The sequence below is a fragment of the Ambystoma mexicanum genome, chromosome 3p (assembly GCF_040938575.1).
Source record: "Ambystoma mexicanum isolate Mex_15411 chromosome 3p, UKY_AmexF1_1, whole genome shotgun sequence".
In the NCBI taxonomy this organism is placed as follows: Eukaryota; Metazoa; Chordata; class Amphibia; order Caudata; family Ambystomatidae; genus Ambystoma; species Ambystoma mexicanum.
Genome location: NC_090925.1, coordinates 834,665,915 through 834,682,502, shown reverse-complemented (window position 1 = coordinate 834,682,502; position 16,588 = coordinate 834,665,915). Strand labels below are relative to the sequence as shown.

The window sequence follows — 16,588 nt, the reverse complement described above, 5'->3', positions numbered from 1 at the left end:
TTGTACATTAGGCACGCAACAAGCCTTGTTAGAAAGTATTTCCTGATGCAGATTGTCTTAGGGCTTTCACCTCCATAGATCACTATGTCATGTTGGGGAATACTTTTCACCTGTCTGTGAAGTAGCAATTTTCTGGCATGAAACGGTTGCCGAGTGTAGACTTGGGGAGCTCTTGTGAAACTCACATCTACCACCTCCAGGGGTTGCATTACAAAGCTGGTGGCTTTCCTTGGTCCTCAGAGTTCTGCAGTCTCCACTGAGGGTGCTTCAAGTGTGACTTGGTCACACAGTGGGCAGGGATCCAAAAGAGTTGTATTATTGTGGGCACCCACCTTCACACTAGTGTGTAGAAAGGTGTACACAAACACCATGTATGATCCTTTTTTGCTTGCCTTAATTTCTCTCTTGTTAGCATCAGCACATGACACCATGCCTTACATTGGTGTCTTGCATGCATATGTGCCCTGCTCTGTCCTTCTTATTCTCCTCTGTTTCTGTGGCAGCGCATTCCTCCCACTGTGCTACAATGATCTGCTGCTTCTGCCTTTTCATGCCACAGTTTGGATGCTCTCCCTCAGAGACGTAGTGGGCATCACAAATTACTGGGAACATCAGGGTTAAAACGGAGACTAGGGAGCTACAGTATGCTTTGACCACAGTTTAGGAGATCCAGTGTCCCGCCCAAAGAGACAGGACTCTTGTTGTAGGTAACTCCACCCCACTCCTGCAATGCTGGGTACTCCTCTGCTCAGGAACTTTTTCCAACAGCTACCAGGGATGCGCTACGACTCAAACATGGTGTCACTGGAACCCGTGGCATGGGACATATCTCAGCCCTTAAGGGAAGTATCCATTCCCATGGTGACAAGCAGCAACAGTTGTCAGAAAGGTTTCCAGTGTAGAAGGCATGCCACACACAGACCACCAGTCGCTCATACATACACCCCGAGAATTTGGATAACTGACCTTGCAGCAGCCACTGAACAGACCGAATTCTGTGGAACCACGAAGATGCACTAGGCCTTCAGACCTAACAGACATGAAAAAGGATACCAAAACCAAAAACAGGAAACAACACGCAAACATGTCAAAAACCCTCCCTGGGGGTAAAAATGGCAAGCCCACGTGGATATCCAGGGCTGCTCTAATAAACTTGAGCAACTGGAATACAGCATGCATGATATCTTGAGATGCAAGGAGACGTGTAGACCGTAGTGAAAGAGATCAAAAATCCTTACAAGATGTTCTGAGACCTGGTACACCATTGAAGCCATCAAGAGCATTGTCATGTTCCCTCGCTGAGAATACAACACTGCTTCAACATGTGAACATCCGCAACACATATGTGAGACTGAAAGCAATGCAGTGAATGGGCAATGAGGGCTTCTCAACAAATCAGCTATACTTCCAATGGTTCCAGTGGGCCTGGATAAAGAAGTAGATGTCCTGTCATTTGAGGCACACAACCAACCAATAGCTTCACGGCCCGAGGACCCCCATAAAGGTGTCCATCTTCGTTTTATTTTAATCCAAGAAGAAATTGAGCAGCTTGGGGTCCAAGCACATTCTTATCCCACCACCTTCTTCGGGACCAGGAAGTACCAAAAGTGCTACACCTTCCACTTCTCATTTGGAAGCACATTCATGATAGCCACTTTGACCAACAGATGAGCAATTTCCTCAACAGCAGCTGAATTGGAGGAGACACTTTAAGAAGGGTGGTTTGTCCAGGGGTCTCTACATGCAAGGCCGACAGGAGCCATGAGAAACAGCCTGCAAGAACCAGGTATCTGATGTGATGGAGGGCAATGCCTGCTGGAAAAAAAATGAATCCTGTCGCCAACAGAATTGAATGTAATAAGGGTGACACATTATAGAGGTATTGTGAGATCAGAGTGGATGGTGGGTAAAGAGCTTCCATGACTGGCACCCTGAACTCTGGAAGAGCAAAAATAGTGACGCTATTGCTGTTGCTGCCGGCACTAATGCTGCATCTGTCCCTTGCCATGCTGCCCAGGAAATGGGTAATGGTGACAAACCTTGTATGCAAAAGAGGACAATTACTTGTTCAACTGTACTTGTGATACGGTAAACCCTCATGCTTTTTTTATGTACCCGCTTTAGATCAGAAGATATTCTGGTTGTCAGGGCAGGTGCAGCAATTTCTCTGACATTCTTATCAACAAATGCTGATGAATGACCATCCCTGAGTGCACAGACCTAACAACAGTCAGCAACATCAAAATGTTCTTACAGTAGTCACCTCATTATTGTGTGCTACCATTTAGTCTGCATTTATCATGAAACTCCCTTAGCCAAATACAAAAACGTATGGGAATAACGAGCTAGAGTGTTCAAAATATTAACAGTCCAAAGCACCAGGCTGCCTGAGGCAAACACTTGCAAGCAAAAGCGCCCAGCTTTTTAGGCTTGCTATCCAAGGAGGTTGAAAAGGAGCCAGTGCTGTAGGCCTGGAGCAACAAGCTTTTCGGGATTCTGTGTGTGGACAGAATCTGGGACACAAGATAGTGTCTAATATGAAGCAAGTGCTCCATAGGGGATTTCCACAGGATTTCAGTCAGAGAATGAGCATGACAATACATCACAGAGGCAGAAAGACAGAGGCAGAAAGGCATACGGAGTCCACAGCCTCGGCCAAAGTTCTTTAATCATCCCTTGAATGGACCAGCTCTGATCCAAATTAAACTTAAGGCAGGTGTCCTGATTGCAGCATCTCTGAGGTCCATTGTTATGTCGTCCAAGTTGAAAGCGATCAAGTTCCTTGGGTATGTCACCACGGACCAGACCCAGAACTCAAAATATCCAAGCCACAAGGGAAAGGCTTGCACGGATTAAATATGCTCCCAGAGGGGATGCTTTCTGGTATGTGGAATGATCCTGAAGGCCTTTTGCTCAGTCACCAGTGACAGAGCTAGGTCAGAGAAGCAGCACCCCCAGCACCTTTAAAATGGAAACAATCTAAATACATGAGGACTCTGGTAATGGCACCAGCCCTCAAGGATCATAAAGTTCACTGAGGTCCAAAGCGTGCAGTTGCATGGTGCAGGGTGGCCTCCATTCTCCAGCAAAAGCACAGCGGGCATAAGATATGGAGTCGAGGTAGGAGCTACCAGTGTTGGGGCCTGTTTGAAAATGTCCAACCTATTTTGCTTTAAAAGCTCTGCAGCAGTAGAAGAAGCTAAAAGGAATGATACCTTCCCACTACGCACACAATTAGGTGCAGAATCCTCCAAAGACTGAGATGACTTCAAGGAGGTGGACTGATGACTTTTTGTTTAGAAGAGAAAGGCTCACTACGCGATTAAGATATTTAACTCTTCGTTTTGCTATCTTCTCGTGTAGAATGGGGAGCAAAATCCAAAGACACTTAATGGGCCATGCTTGGAACTGGAACCGGGGTGGTAGAAGAATGGCACTGCTTGGATCAGGGTGTTTTCCCTTTGTCAGGGTGAAGGGGAATTAAGGACTTGGTCACGCTTGTCCATGTGACCTTTAGGTGAATGGATACCTAGAAACCCCAGCATCTCTGTCCTAATCCAGCCCTAGCCACCAAACAGATTCAAATGCCATCAGACATCAGCATTTGCAGTCCATACAGGTGAGTGGAGACAGTGATGGTGCACAGGAAAACAAGAGGCTGTTCCAAAACCTAGTATCTCGGGGTACAGAAAAAAAGGAAACAGAGGTCATGGAGCATCTAGGACTCCCTTCACCCCTGAAGTCATATCCGTTGCCAAGGCCACCAGTGTTGATGTAGCGTGTTACAAAATACAAGGTACAAGGATCAGTAGTGGCTAAACCACCTACTCACCCCTCACACTACTACAAGCCAACAGTGATCCAAATCATACAGGTGAAACAGACACACTAAAGAGATAAACCTCTTTCGCCTTTTCTGGTAACGTGGGCCAAGGGCAGGCTATTCTCTTAAGAGGGGTCTGAATGGGATGACAGTAGCAAACCAAACAACAATAGAACAATACTCCAAAATAAAGGAATGTCGGTTTCAAGGTTCTATCACAATATATATACTTTAAATAAACATACCAATATGCAAATAGCTGACTATAAAACACAATAGCCATAAACCCTCATGTAGAAAAAAACAGAAAATGCAGAACATGAATATAAAGGCACTCTGGGTCTGGTAGCGGGGGTGAAGAGCAGGAAATTGCAACAATGTCATTTGTAAAGGATATGTCTTTGAGAAAAAGATGCACAAAGGGTGGCTTATCAGTCACTATGGTATCAAAAGTGGATCAGGGTGCGTTGGGAGCACTATAGGTGTTAATTTGGAGCGTACCCTGCCGCTTGTGCTGTTGCCCCTTAGGACAGTGCCCCATTGTCCTGGAAAGTAAACATAGAAGAAAGGTTGGAGACCCTGCACAATCACACTAGGTACTACACAGTGTTCAGATTAGATTCTACCATGGCCCATGCACTATCTTACTCTGTCTTGAGAAAGACCCCTGAGGGTTGAAACACGTGTTGGCTACACTAATAAATACAACTGTGACACATTGTTAAATCAAGTCTCAGACTCATCAACAAAGACTAGAATCTAAGCTAAACACTGTGAAGTACCTAGCGCGATTGTGCAGGGTCTCAAACCTTTCTTCTACCTTAATATCTGCCTAGGGACTCAGCAGCATCGACCTATGTTTTGCAGTGCTGTACTTGCAGGTCGAACCAGATTTGTAGTGATCCAGGGAGTGAGTTGGGTTCAATATGAAGATTCCTGTGGTTCGATGCAGCATCAGCAGTTCAAAGAGGCCACCAGGTTAGGTTTACAACGATGACTATCACTGGGTTGAGGTGACAGGTGAAACGAGGCATGTAGAGGTCCGAGTTGAGATCCAGGTTGGTTTGATGCAATGATCCTAGTGGTTCAAGGTGATGTTCGAAGATGCAGCGGTTCAAAGACTTCTGCAGCAGTTAGCTTCCTGTTCGAACCAGAGCAGTGATCAGTTCCACTGACGCTATGCAGCAGTGAACTCATTCGATGTAGCAAACTGCAATTTGAAGGTTTGGAGAGAAAGCCAAAAGCAGAACCACAGGTCATAAATGGTTCCAAGGCTACCTCACTTTGTTCTTCCCCCTATGATTGTAAAGTGCTCCATTGCTTCTCGATGCTAGGTCTGCGCTCAATATAAACCCCTACTAATAAATTGAACACCATCAGCTCGGGCTGCAGAATAATTGGAATCTAGCTGCTTTGGCTTCTCTGAAGCTGTAAGCCCTCAATTCAGGGTCTCAGGGACAAGGCGAGTCAGTTTTCGCTTCACACCCAGTACATTGAGTATGTTGGCGCCTGCGAGAGTCCTTTCCCTCCAGAGAGGAGCCTGAGTACCAATGAAGCCGACAGAGTGCAGGCTTTGGTCCAACAGCAAGTCACCCTTTGTACCGTGGGGATGGTTAGGGGACAGAACTCACTTCTGCCTTAGAACCACTCCATCTTCACCTCACAGCTAGAGGACCTTGAAATGGACTGCACTCCCAGTAAAGGTCCAATGGATTCTTCTGTTCCTCTTGAAAGTTCAAAATGAATTGTGGATGGAGTGGGAGCGACCTTCCTTATAAAGGTAAAAGGCCACTGGGGATTGGACAAAAGCAAGCCTGCTGTAAGGATTCCAAACCCTTCTGCTTTGGTACGCTATCCTTACCTCCTTGCATCTCACCCAGAGTGATCTGTTCTGCAGGAAGAGGAGGAGACAGGAAGGAGTGAGAGCCCCAGAGAAAAGCAAGAGGGTGAAACCTTCCCTCAGTTCCCTTCAGTTCTTTCTGGCTACTCTAACCCTGCCCGCTTCCCAAGCATGCAGCTTCTACGTCCATCTGGTATGCAACACCCTGGAGAGAGACTGGCCTTTCTTATGGTTGTGCTTCTTTGAATCCTAGTTCCCAGGAACACTCCTCCTGAGAGGCTCCTGGGCTGGAGGAGAGGCATTGCCCAACCTCCCTGAGAATCAAAAGAAGCAGCCTTCCTACTTATTGTCTTTCTTGCTGAAGCTACATGAAGCATTCTGGCCATGAATCCACATAGCCTTTCCATAGCTGAGAGCTGAGTTGACATGAGTATGTTGTTGGGGCTTTGATCATTTCATAATCAATAATGAATAATTTAATAACTAGGCGCACCATCTCTCACAATTCCAAAAACAGATACGTCTTATTTTTATGGTTTACACTGCCACCAGATGGATATGCCACAATGTTTGTGTTTTTGGATCTGAGGTGCAGGAGTTAAAGGCAACCTCTGTCTATAGTGGCCTTGCAGCAGCTGTCAAACAGGGCGCATTTGACCTCTGAACCAGCTCTGTGCCATAAAAGGGCAAGTGCTGCAGATCAGGAGACTGGTGCAGCAGATCAGATATGTGTACTATGCTTTTGCCTTGGGGCTTCATGAAAGGGAGGTATGATGAGCAGACCACCTGCATCATTTTATCAGTTAATAAAAATGAAAGAAACAGGGCTTCCACGGCCTCACCCGATGGGAATCCCTCATGCAGGGGATATTGAAAATGTTTCCAAGCCAGTCTTGCACCTAGGCAGTTGAAACAATTTATCTGAATAATTGTAGGATCAGTGATTCCCATCTACCGAATTGCCAGATCTAACATAACAAACACCCCATGCCTCCCTCTAAGCCTTAAGGAACTTCACAATGCACAAGTTTACATGATAGTGGGGGACCCAATAAGCGGTTCAGGTGTCTGCAATCAATTAAAGCAAAGGTTTGTGTTGTTCTGCGTATGAAGTAGGTTGTTTGAAGCTATCCTTTTAAACATTTTACAAATATGGCTTTGGTTCTTTTATGTATTAAAACAAACTCCTTTGATGACACTTCGGCACTAATTTATTTGTGTGGCCAAGAAATAACATTCTACCATCTGGCATCCGTTTACAATATACTGCAGAAAGTGAATGACAACATTCCAACCCCTGTTCTAGCTCCTGTCTTACTCTTTCTGTGTCACTCGACTGCATGATGAGTTGGGTAGTGTCAGATTTTAATGGCCTTAAAAATGACTTAAACATGTAATTCTTTTGACTGTGGAATGCTAGGCTGGAATGGTGTGGAAAAAGGCAAGCCTACAATAGATGTTCATATTAAATGTGAATAATACATGTGTTGTGTATGTGGGATGAAACAAAAATCTTCCCTTCCCAATAGGATATTCATTGAAGATAAAGTTAGTGGATTGGGTTTCATTTACCCCACCAAATTACAATATTTATTGTATAAGAGCAACTGTGTAAGTTATTTTTAAAATTGCACCACTTCCATGGCTATAGATACATCTCTCTAGATACAGCATTCAGTTGAGAACTCTTGTCCTTCTGATTATTCAAGCATTTTCTATAACTTATGTTTTTCTTTCTTCTTTTCTCACTTCTCCACGTCCACTGACCACGGACTCTTCTGTGATTTTGGTAATGTAGAAGAAAATTATGATCATCATTTGCTGTGTAGTTCTGGGTGTAGTAGTAGCATCCTCAATTGGGGGGACATTTGGATTGTAAATGTAATGAAGACTAACAATACTAATTACAAAAAGCAAAACAATGTACATGCAGTGAACATAAACAGCAGAAGTTCCAACTACCTATAGTTTACTCTCAAATTTATCAGTAAAAATCAAAGTTTATGGCTAGTCCTGTGTGGGCACAGAAGTGATCCCTAAGAAGGACTTCCTGTGAAATCACAATGATTCCTGTGACATCATGGGAAGTAAAAGGCAAAACGAAATACTTGGATGCTAGAATGTGGAGTGATGAGACCATAGAAAAAGATAATTGAGAGTGGACAAACAAATGTTCCTGCCGGATGCATGTCTATGTGGCGGCCATCTTAGAATGAAAAGTTTTTATTGTCATTGCAGTTTACAGTACACATAGGTCTGGGTGAAATAGTTATGTAGCACATTGAATGGGAAAAATAAGAATTCAAAGATCATAAAACCACCAAAATAGCAAAGTCTTATTGGTAAACTCTACAAGCAGTACAATTAAGGTAAATGATTAACGGTTGAATCAAAACAAGAAAAAATATCCAAAATCTCAAAAAAATGCTATGCAATAGTAATTATATTTCTGATGAGACATTAAGCAAGATTGTTTCTCTTTTTTCATCAGAAATATTGATAATTGTTCCCTGTGATATAGTTTAAACAAGAAACAGAGGATCCTAGTGATTTGATGTTGAAATAATGTTTATGCTAATTTAGAAATTATTGCCATTTTTATCACTACAGTATTAACCAATGGACCATATGCAAACCTAACAGAAAATATAAACGTCTGTTTGATATTATCATATGAACTATGATGGCTTAAACATGTATTTTTACCAAGGAGATAAGTCCATCAACAAGATACATTTATAGAATAGTAAATAACATTAACTCAAAGTTCAAGATGGACGCCATGTTTATATGAAGTTGATGGTGGGCTGCTAAGAGTTTTGCCTTTCTAGTCTATTTTCTGTTTCTATGGCTTTGACTATGCAAGTCCCATTGGGCGGCCATCTTGAATTCTGGCAGAAGGTCCATCCTTGGAGTCGGACCAAAGATTCCACCTAACCCCAAACCCACGGTCTCAGTCTAGGTGTTTTGTGGTATAAAACTCTCTCAAAAACCTGTATCTACCTGTGTACCTTATCTTTTCATCATGAAAGCAGGATTTTAACAACTGCAGTGCTCTGAAGAGAGGGTCTGATTCCCAAAACCACACTACAGTTAACTACCAAGATTTGGGGTTAGATGAGATCCATTTTGGAAGGGGACAATAACTATGAAAGCATGGGATAACTCTGTTTTTGTAACTGTGTTTATTCTATGTGTAATATTTGAACTTCTGGTTCAGAATTTGCATGCACAGTATCCTTTTTTAGTAACAGTTGGAAAATATTGTCCATGAGTTTACCTTTGTGTGTTTTACTACATATGTGGGGGGTAGTGCTTTTTAAAGTTTTTTTTAAATCAGTCGTAAATAATTTATTTTCAGAACATGTGTGATAATAGTGAATTCTGCCTGGACCAAAGATGGCTGCTCCTTAGGCCTGGAGCTGTGTATGAGTGGCACCATGAGCGCCATTCTCCAGTGCTTTCACAGAACTGGGCATGGTTGTACTTCATAACATGCCGCCCAACAGCAGCAATTGGTACCTCTTCTTGCTCCCATTCATGCCTAAAAAGTCCTGGCTGTACTGAGGGGCTGGGAAGGCTGATGAGATTACTGTTATGACAATTCGTATTTAGTGGGCGTGGTTCTTAGGAGAACTCTTCATAATGGAGTCCTCCTACTAGCGTTCTCTGTGAGGTACGCGCCACAATTAGAAACTAAGAACACTCAAAAACATACTAATCATGTACTATTATAGTGTTAAGTTTAATTTTAAGCAATACACATGCCAAGAGGAAATAAAATCTAGGCATATTTCTACACATATCCATACATATAACTATACATATATATTTATGTGTGTATATATCTATATATATCTATATATGTATATATAGATATATATATGTAGAGAGAGAGAGAGAGATATTTATATACACGTATTCTGACACACATGAAACTTTTCACCATACATTAAGATGCACATGGCTTAATGTTGGGAGTGCAAGTTTAGGTTTTACTCGTAAGACACTTTCTGAAGAAATCACCCTGTAAAGCATGATGGAACTTGTAGTCTACCCTTTTTCGTGTGCATGTAAGCCTATTTCTTCTTTCTCCGCTCAATTACCATGTAACCCTAAATAATAGCATTCAGGCTTATTTGGTCAAAGATGTCTTCATCTCATTGTGCGACAACCTCTGGGGTATTTTGTCTGGCACTTCCCAAATTGCTTTTAGATTGTGTATCCGTAAAAGGATGATAGTGCCACTGTGCTTGTAAACAAGAAGGTCGTGGGACTGCATCACTCAGAAAGCAGTGGCGCCATTGTCCTTTACCTGGAAAAGTAAGACAGACCCATCTTGAGATAGGTCGGGCCACAACAGTCACTGCAAACCAAAGATGAGGCATCCTTGGTCTAGCACAATGTTCTAATTTAAAATTTTGTGAACTTTAAAAAGAGTTGTGTATGTTATAATATATGTATCGGGTGTCTTTGCTGAACCTTTTCCTAAGTCTTGTGTGTCTTTCCTGGATACCCTACAAAGTCCATGTGCCCTTCCTTCAACCGTTTTATGCGTCTTCCCTTAACACTTAAATCTTGTGTGTCCTTCCTCGACCCCTCAATGAAGTCGTCTGTGTCTTCCCTGGACACTTAAGTTGTGCGTGCTTCCCCGGATATCCAGTTCAGGCTTGTGTTTATTTTCTAGGCCCAATACCAGGTTCTTAGTGTAGGTCTTATTGATTACTGCTTCCCCTTACTGAAACCCAATGCTACCTGGAGCTATTTCCCATCATGCAACTCGGTTCACATTGCTTCAACCTATGAAGGAGGTTTCATCACTCATTGTTGCCAAAGAAATGTAGTTGACGTTTCTGGAGTGGGTTATGTTGAGGGTGGACTTTGGCATAGTGGCAACATCACCAAAGGGACTGTTGCATTCTCTCTATCCTTGCAAGAGATCCCAAAAGCATTAGCCGGGATTGAGTACACTTCTTGGGAGCATTTCCCCTTAGCTCCAAATGTAAACGAACTGCTTTTACTGCTGGTGGAGGCATATGCAAAATGTTGGGGGTGTTTTCTACACCCGGAATGACTAATGTTACAGATACAAAAGGGTATTTTTTTATTGAATTAATTGGACCCTCAAAAAAGCAATACCACCCTTCCATGATTCCCCTTGATAGTGAAGCATAAGACCATGAAACAGGCAGTTTTCTGGTGAACCCCCACCTGGTTAGAATTTCACATTCACACTAAGATCTATCCCGAGCTACAAATGCTCACGGAGCTTTGCACCTTATTATGCCCCTTGGGAACAATGTGATATGTAATGTTGTATTTTCGGACTGTAGTTTGATTTAATGCATGGGTTTCTGTGGCACAATATTTCATTTGATATATGATCATGTACAGGGCTCCATTGGCCACAAGGGCGTGGTCTGTGCTTTCAAACATTACAAATGAATAAACAGATGCTTATTCTCAGGTGGTGGCGATGGGTGTCTGTCTGTGATGTCGTGTGTGGAGTTTTTGTGAACTGTGTCTTGGGGAAAGGTTTTGAAAGTAGTGTGTTTGTCTGTGCCTGACCAGGAAGAAAGCAGGAAGTCCTCAACTGGACTAGAAACTGCTGTGTCATTCCGTGACACATCTAGACTCTAGTCTTACACATGAGGTTTTGGGGTTTTTTCTCTCGAAATTAGTTGGGGGGTGATCCCTTGCACTCTTCTCTGCGAAGTGGCATTCCTTTCACAAAGACATGTGGTGTGAGCAATAACTGGATGGGAAACATAACACTACGCTATGAGACTGAATTCCTAATGTACAGATTTTTTGTTTCTTATTTTTTTGTTTCTTATTAAAAAGCCTGAGGTGTTCTTGCCATTTCTTTCCACTATCTCAGCACTGAACCCTTAGAGTAAACGAGAATGAACATCTCCAGTCCACAAAAATATAAAAAAGGTTCGCAATGACTTCCTCGGAACAAATACTGTTGGTCTTTCATACTTTCACTGGCAGGCCAACTAGGACCTCATGTTCCTTAAAAATCTATGCGAATGAACTAGGCACCTGTTAACAGGTGTGTTATTATTAAACTCCTTCCATTGGCTTGCAAAGTAACACTGAAAATATAGCTACCAGTGCGATATTCGCAAATTCATGACATTCGTGATATATTTATATATAGTGTAAATACATATATATAAATTAAAAGATTTCACAGTTCGTAATTCTAGCTGACTACCAGTGTTCATATAACATTTATTATATTTTATATTTGTTGTCCTTTTTCGGGTCTAGCACAGGTTAGTATATTTGTTAGGCATACCACACTGTGCAAACTAATGACAGCTGCAAGTCCTCGGGATGATTGCTCAGGAGCAGCGCAAGACGATGCGGAGCAACACAGGTTCGATCCCCGGGTCTGTGTTTTTTTGCGTTATACATTTATTTTAAAAATGCTTAACTATAAATATGGGCACTCGAGAGTGCGATACCTCTTGGGTTTATCACTGTCAATTCAATCAAAATCTTTTAACAGTCGAGCCTCATCACAAAAATATGGGACCCACTACTCCGGTTGATAGTATGCGCCCGGTCGATAGTATGCGCCTGTTACAAAAGCCCATTGTTGCCAAACGCAGACTCTCACCAGCTGGCAATCCCTCCAGGTGGCAATCTCTGCCTGACAAGTTCTGGTGGAAGGACTACGTTTACGTGGGGTCTGCCCAATGCCATCAAGTCCATGTCCCCACTCCCAGGCTCTGCAGAGCACATGAACAATTATGTACTAACAGAACCGGCCCGATACGGTCAAGATTTGAACCAGCTGTTTGCAGGTCTAAGTCTGGGTGGTTATTTCTGGGGTGCACCTGATAATTTCCTTGAGCAATGTGCTGTATGCGGAGTGCACGGCCACCCCATGGACGCAGTTGTTCTCTCTGAAAATGGGAGAATAGAGTTAGGGTTGGTGGAACATGGCCTCCTCCTCTCAGCCAAGAGATTTCAGCCTCGTGGTGCTGTGGATTTCACACCTCTCAGATCACGTGATTTTGGTGGGTGTTCCCTGGCATGTAATCAGTTCACTCACCTCTAAACCCCTTACACGTCCATAATGAACTCACCCACCAAAAACAAAGTCGAGTGTTTTGAACCGCCCTGGGGACGCAAAATTTTGAGAGTTCTGGGCTTGCCAACAGGAAATGGCCAGGCGTTATGGAACACAGTTTACTCAGCCCTTTTACCCCACCTGTCAATAGTCAGTGGGATTTACTGTTTGGCAATTCGATGCTTCCCAGGTATCTTTACCAGACGGATATGTTAACAAACTCCTCTGTGGACGGTAAATGCTCTGTAAGGAAGCAACTGGACTGTCAATCACCTGTACCCCCCTGACCTGAGGTCCCCAATGAGCAATGGATCATTGTGAGCTTGTGTAGGGGAATCGATGCATAGCCCAATTGGCATCTATACTACGCTGGTGCTCTACTACTTTAACAAATGTGTGAATATAGCAATATAGTAACAAAGAAATTGAGTCCTTTAGCATCAAGATGGTCTAAGGTTTTTCTTCTGCTATTTTGCTATATGTGGGTAGATCGGGCACACCATACACATTCCAGATGCAATCTCATCCTCTTCCCTTTTTCCCTTTTCTGAAGTGCTTTGGCCCGAAAGTGTAATTATTGCTCCGCTTACTTAATCCCATTCTTCCCGTCTCCAGACACAATTTGGTAAGAGAAACAAGAGTCATTCTCCAGTCGAATTGTGATTGTTTTTGAACAGAGACATGCTAAAGTCAAACATTGATTGATGCCAAGTGACCCTGGTTGTGCTTTTCATTGTTTTTCACCCCAACATGTTTAGCCCCTAATTCCACCACACTATGCCCCTGATGAATTGCAGTCCCTAAATTCCCCGATGGACAGACGGATAAATGTTTCCATTCGTTTCCAAACAGGTGCAGGGAACGCCACCGCACAAGTTTCTGGTTGGATTCCAAAGGATTGATTTGCTATAGGCTCAGCTGGGATGACTATGGATAACATTGGCATTAAGAGATAATGGACAAGGGGCCTCATTACGACCCTTGCGCTCCCGTAATGAACGGGGCCGGTACGGGACCGGCCCTCTTCATTACGGGAGCGCCGATTACGAGGTTCCCTTTGAAGGACTCTGTAAGGACGCCTGGTAAAACGTCCGTTATTACCTCCCTCCCCATTCCCGTTGAGCCCTATGGGGGCTCAAATGGGAATGGGGAATGGTTCCTGCAAGGAGGAATTACCGGGTCGTCCTATGTCGGAATGACCCGGTAAGTCCTCATTGCAGGAACCCAGTAATGGAGCCCGGTTTGGAGGCAGCCATGGTGCTAATACTCGTAATGAGGCCCAAGGTGTTGCTTTGTCAGAAGAATGGCACAGGTTTTCTGAAGAACTGTAGTACAGCCTCCCCAAGTTGAAGTTCGAACGTTGCGGCTGCCACTTACAAAACTTCAACAAAGACATGAGAAAGAGAAGGTTAGGAGAAATAGAACAGTTTTGATTCATCCGTATAGACGGTTCATCGATTTGTCGTAGTCCCTCTTCTCATGTATGTTTAGAAAATCTGTGCCCTTCTTGTGCAGCGCTCCAGTGGGCCCGCAGATATCGGCCAGGATGACATTACACAAGCACACTGTCCAGTCGCTGCTTCCTAGAATGGAAATATGATAATAACTACATTGTAGGCATATCATATGCCTACTTTTTAAAGCCCACATTACTGTGGGAATGGTCCTTTCGCAATAGGTCTACTGCCAATCCATTGAGCGCGATGGGAAAAATTCAACTTTCTCCTTATCCGTAAGAGAAAATCCACTCTAAAATAGGTTTTGTCACGAATTCCAACAAACATAGAATTGTAATCTTTAACATGCTTTGATTAAAATAAACACCAATTATTGTTCAATAAACTGGATTAAAATGAGCAAACTGGTGTATTTTCTGCAAACTGGTTTTCATTCTGATTTTCACAGGTGATCCTACTGAACGCATCTGCATAGACTTCAATTCCAAGAGGGCCGCCATGTTCCAATGTGGATTCCGGCTCGGCATTGATGTTCTTCTTTTTCAGTGCATCCATGTATGACTGCAACCGACCTTCTCGCTCAAACTTCCCTCACTAAATGTTAACCAAGTTTTGTGACACTTTAAAAATTGTTTTAAATCAATTGAACTTTTTATTTGCACAAAGTTCAATCTGACATCACTTTCCTATGTTTTTTATGTGCAAAGAATGTCCATCTAATATGTAATAATGCCCTCCACCAGCAACAGACTCAATAACCCAGATATCAACATCACCCTCAATCTGACAGGATTGGGGGTGATGGTAAGTACCAGTATGACCGCATGTTTGCCCTAATTCTAGATTCTTCTGTCAGTTTGCTGGATCATTTCCTCCTCTGGTTTTCTTATTCTTGATCTTGTTTTTAACATTCATTTCCAAGCTTGTATTCTCCTCACTTGAGCGTATTCATGGCGTGCCTTCCTGTTTCCTGGCACTACACAACTATCCATTCGTCCATTGCTCTTATCGCTAGACTTCACTCACTTATTTGGGGGTTTTTCCTTTCAATGCTGTTCTTTGCGGATCTCAACATGTGTTCTACGGTTTTGTACTTTGTGAGTGAGACCACTGTAGATGTGTCGCTACAATGAGTGTGGGTACAAAAGATATAGGGCCTCATTACGAGTTTGGAGGCTATTAGCTCCATGTCTGCCTCCAAACCCGGCTCCTTTACCGGGTCCCTGCAATGGGGACTTACCGGGTCATTCCGACATAGGAGGACCCGGTAAATCCTCCTTGCAGGAACCTTTCCCCATTCCCATTTGAGCCCCAATAGGGCTCAATGGGAATGGGGATGGAGGTAACAACTGGCCCATTATAAGTGTCCCATTGTTACCTCCCTCTTCCCCTCACGGGACCCGGAAAAGACGTCTGGTTTTACCAGGCGTCTGATCCTGGTCCCGCGAAGGGAACCTCGTAATACGCGCTCCCGGAATGAAGGGGGCCGGTCCCGTACCAGCCCCCTTCATTCCGGGAGCACAAGGGTCGTAATGAGGCCCATAGAGTCTATTTATTTATTTTGAACAATAATTTAATTGTTAATTAAATTGGAATAAATACATTAAAAATTGAAAACGACAACATTTCAACTTTCCGTAAATAAACAAAGTTTACATTTCATTAAGGCTGGCGTAAATGGCACACGAAATCTAATACTGCATATAGTATACAATAAAGCACATATGTAGAGAGAATCAAGAGGTCTCAGACACACACTATGTCAACATGTGGGACGACAATGATAAATAAATGTCACACCTCAAGGGGGCATGAGAACATTTGATTTTCCATAATATTTAACTGCATATCATCTTAACTGGTGGGCTTCATTCTTAAAATGTTTTGTGAGAGCTTCATTACCTCAGGGCTGAACAAGATAATGGGAGCAGTAGGGCACAGAAATACAACAAATGCTAAATGCAACTCAATCGCCATGGTAACATTGCATTCTCTGATTCACAGAACTTACGTTAACACGTCAACCGGGCATAGGAAGAGTGTGTGCCGTAACGTACAGAGTACAACATCCATGAAAGTGGCCCTGTCCCATAGAACTGCAAGTAAAACAATTCATACACACAGAGGGCATGGGAGGGAGCCCCCTGTTTTATAGAGCTTATTGTAACATAATTAATATAGGTGGTGAGAGACAGCACCCAACCTAGCAGACCATACAGAAGCACAACATATATGGGCCTGCAGGATGAGAACCAGCGTCCTAAAGACCTAACAGCAAAACGGGTCTTTAACGGTGTAAGGAGCGAAAGGGACCACCCTCTACCCTACAATAAGCTCTACCCTACACAGTTTACAGTTACATGAGTGGTACAGGCACAGTT

The 16,588-nt window shown here is 43.2% G+C and overlaps 1 protein-coding gene across 1 annotated transcript in view; it reads left to right on the top strand.

Moving 5' to 3' along the window:
- Positions 1-11,129, top strand: part of LOC138580961 (syntaxin-1B-like) — a 476,327-nt gene extending 465,198 nt beyond the window's left edge. Inside the window, exon 10 of the mRNA XM_069651920.1 lies at positions 7,462-11,129. Coding sequence (XP_069508021.1) covers positions 7,462-7,542 — 81 coding nt within the window. The 3' untranslated portion in view covers positions 7,543-11,129. The remainder of the gene's footprint in view (positions 1-7,461) is intronic.
- Positions 11,130-16,588: the final 5,459 nt, after the last annotated feature.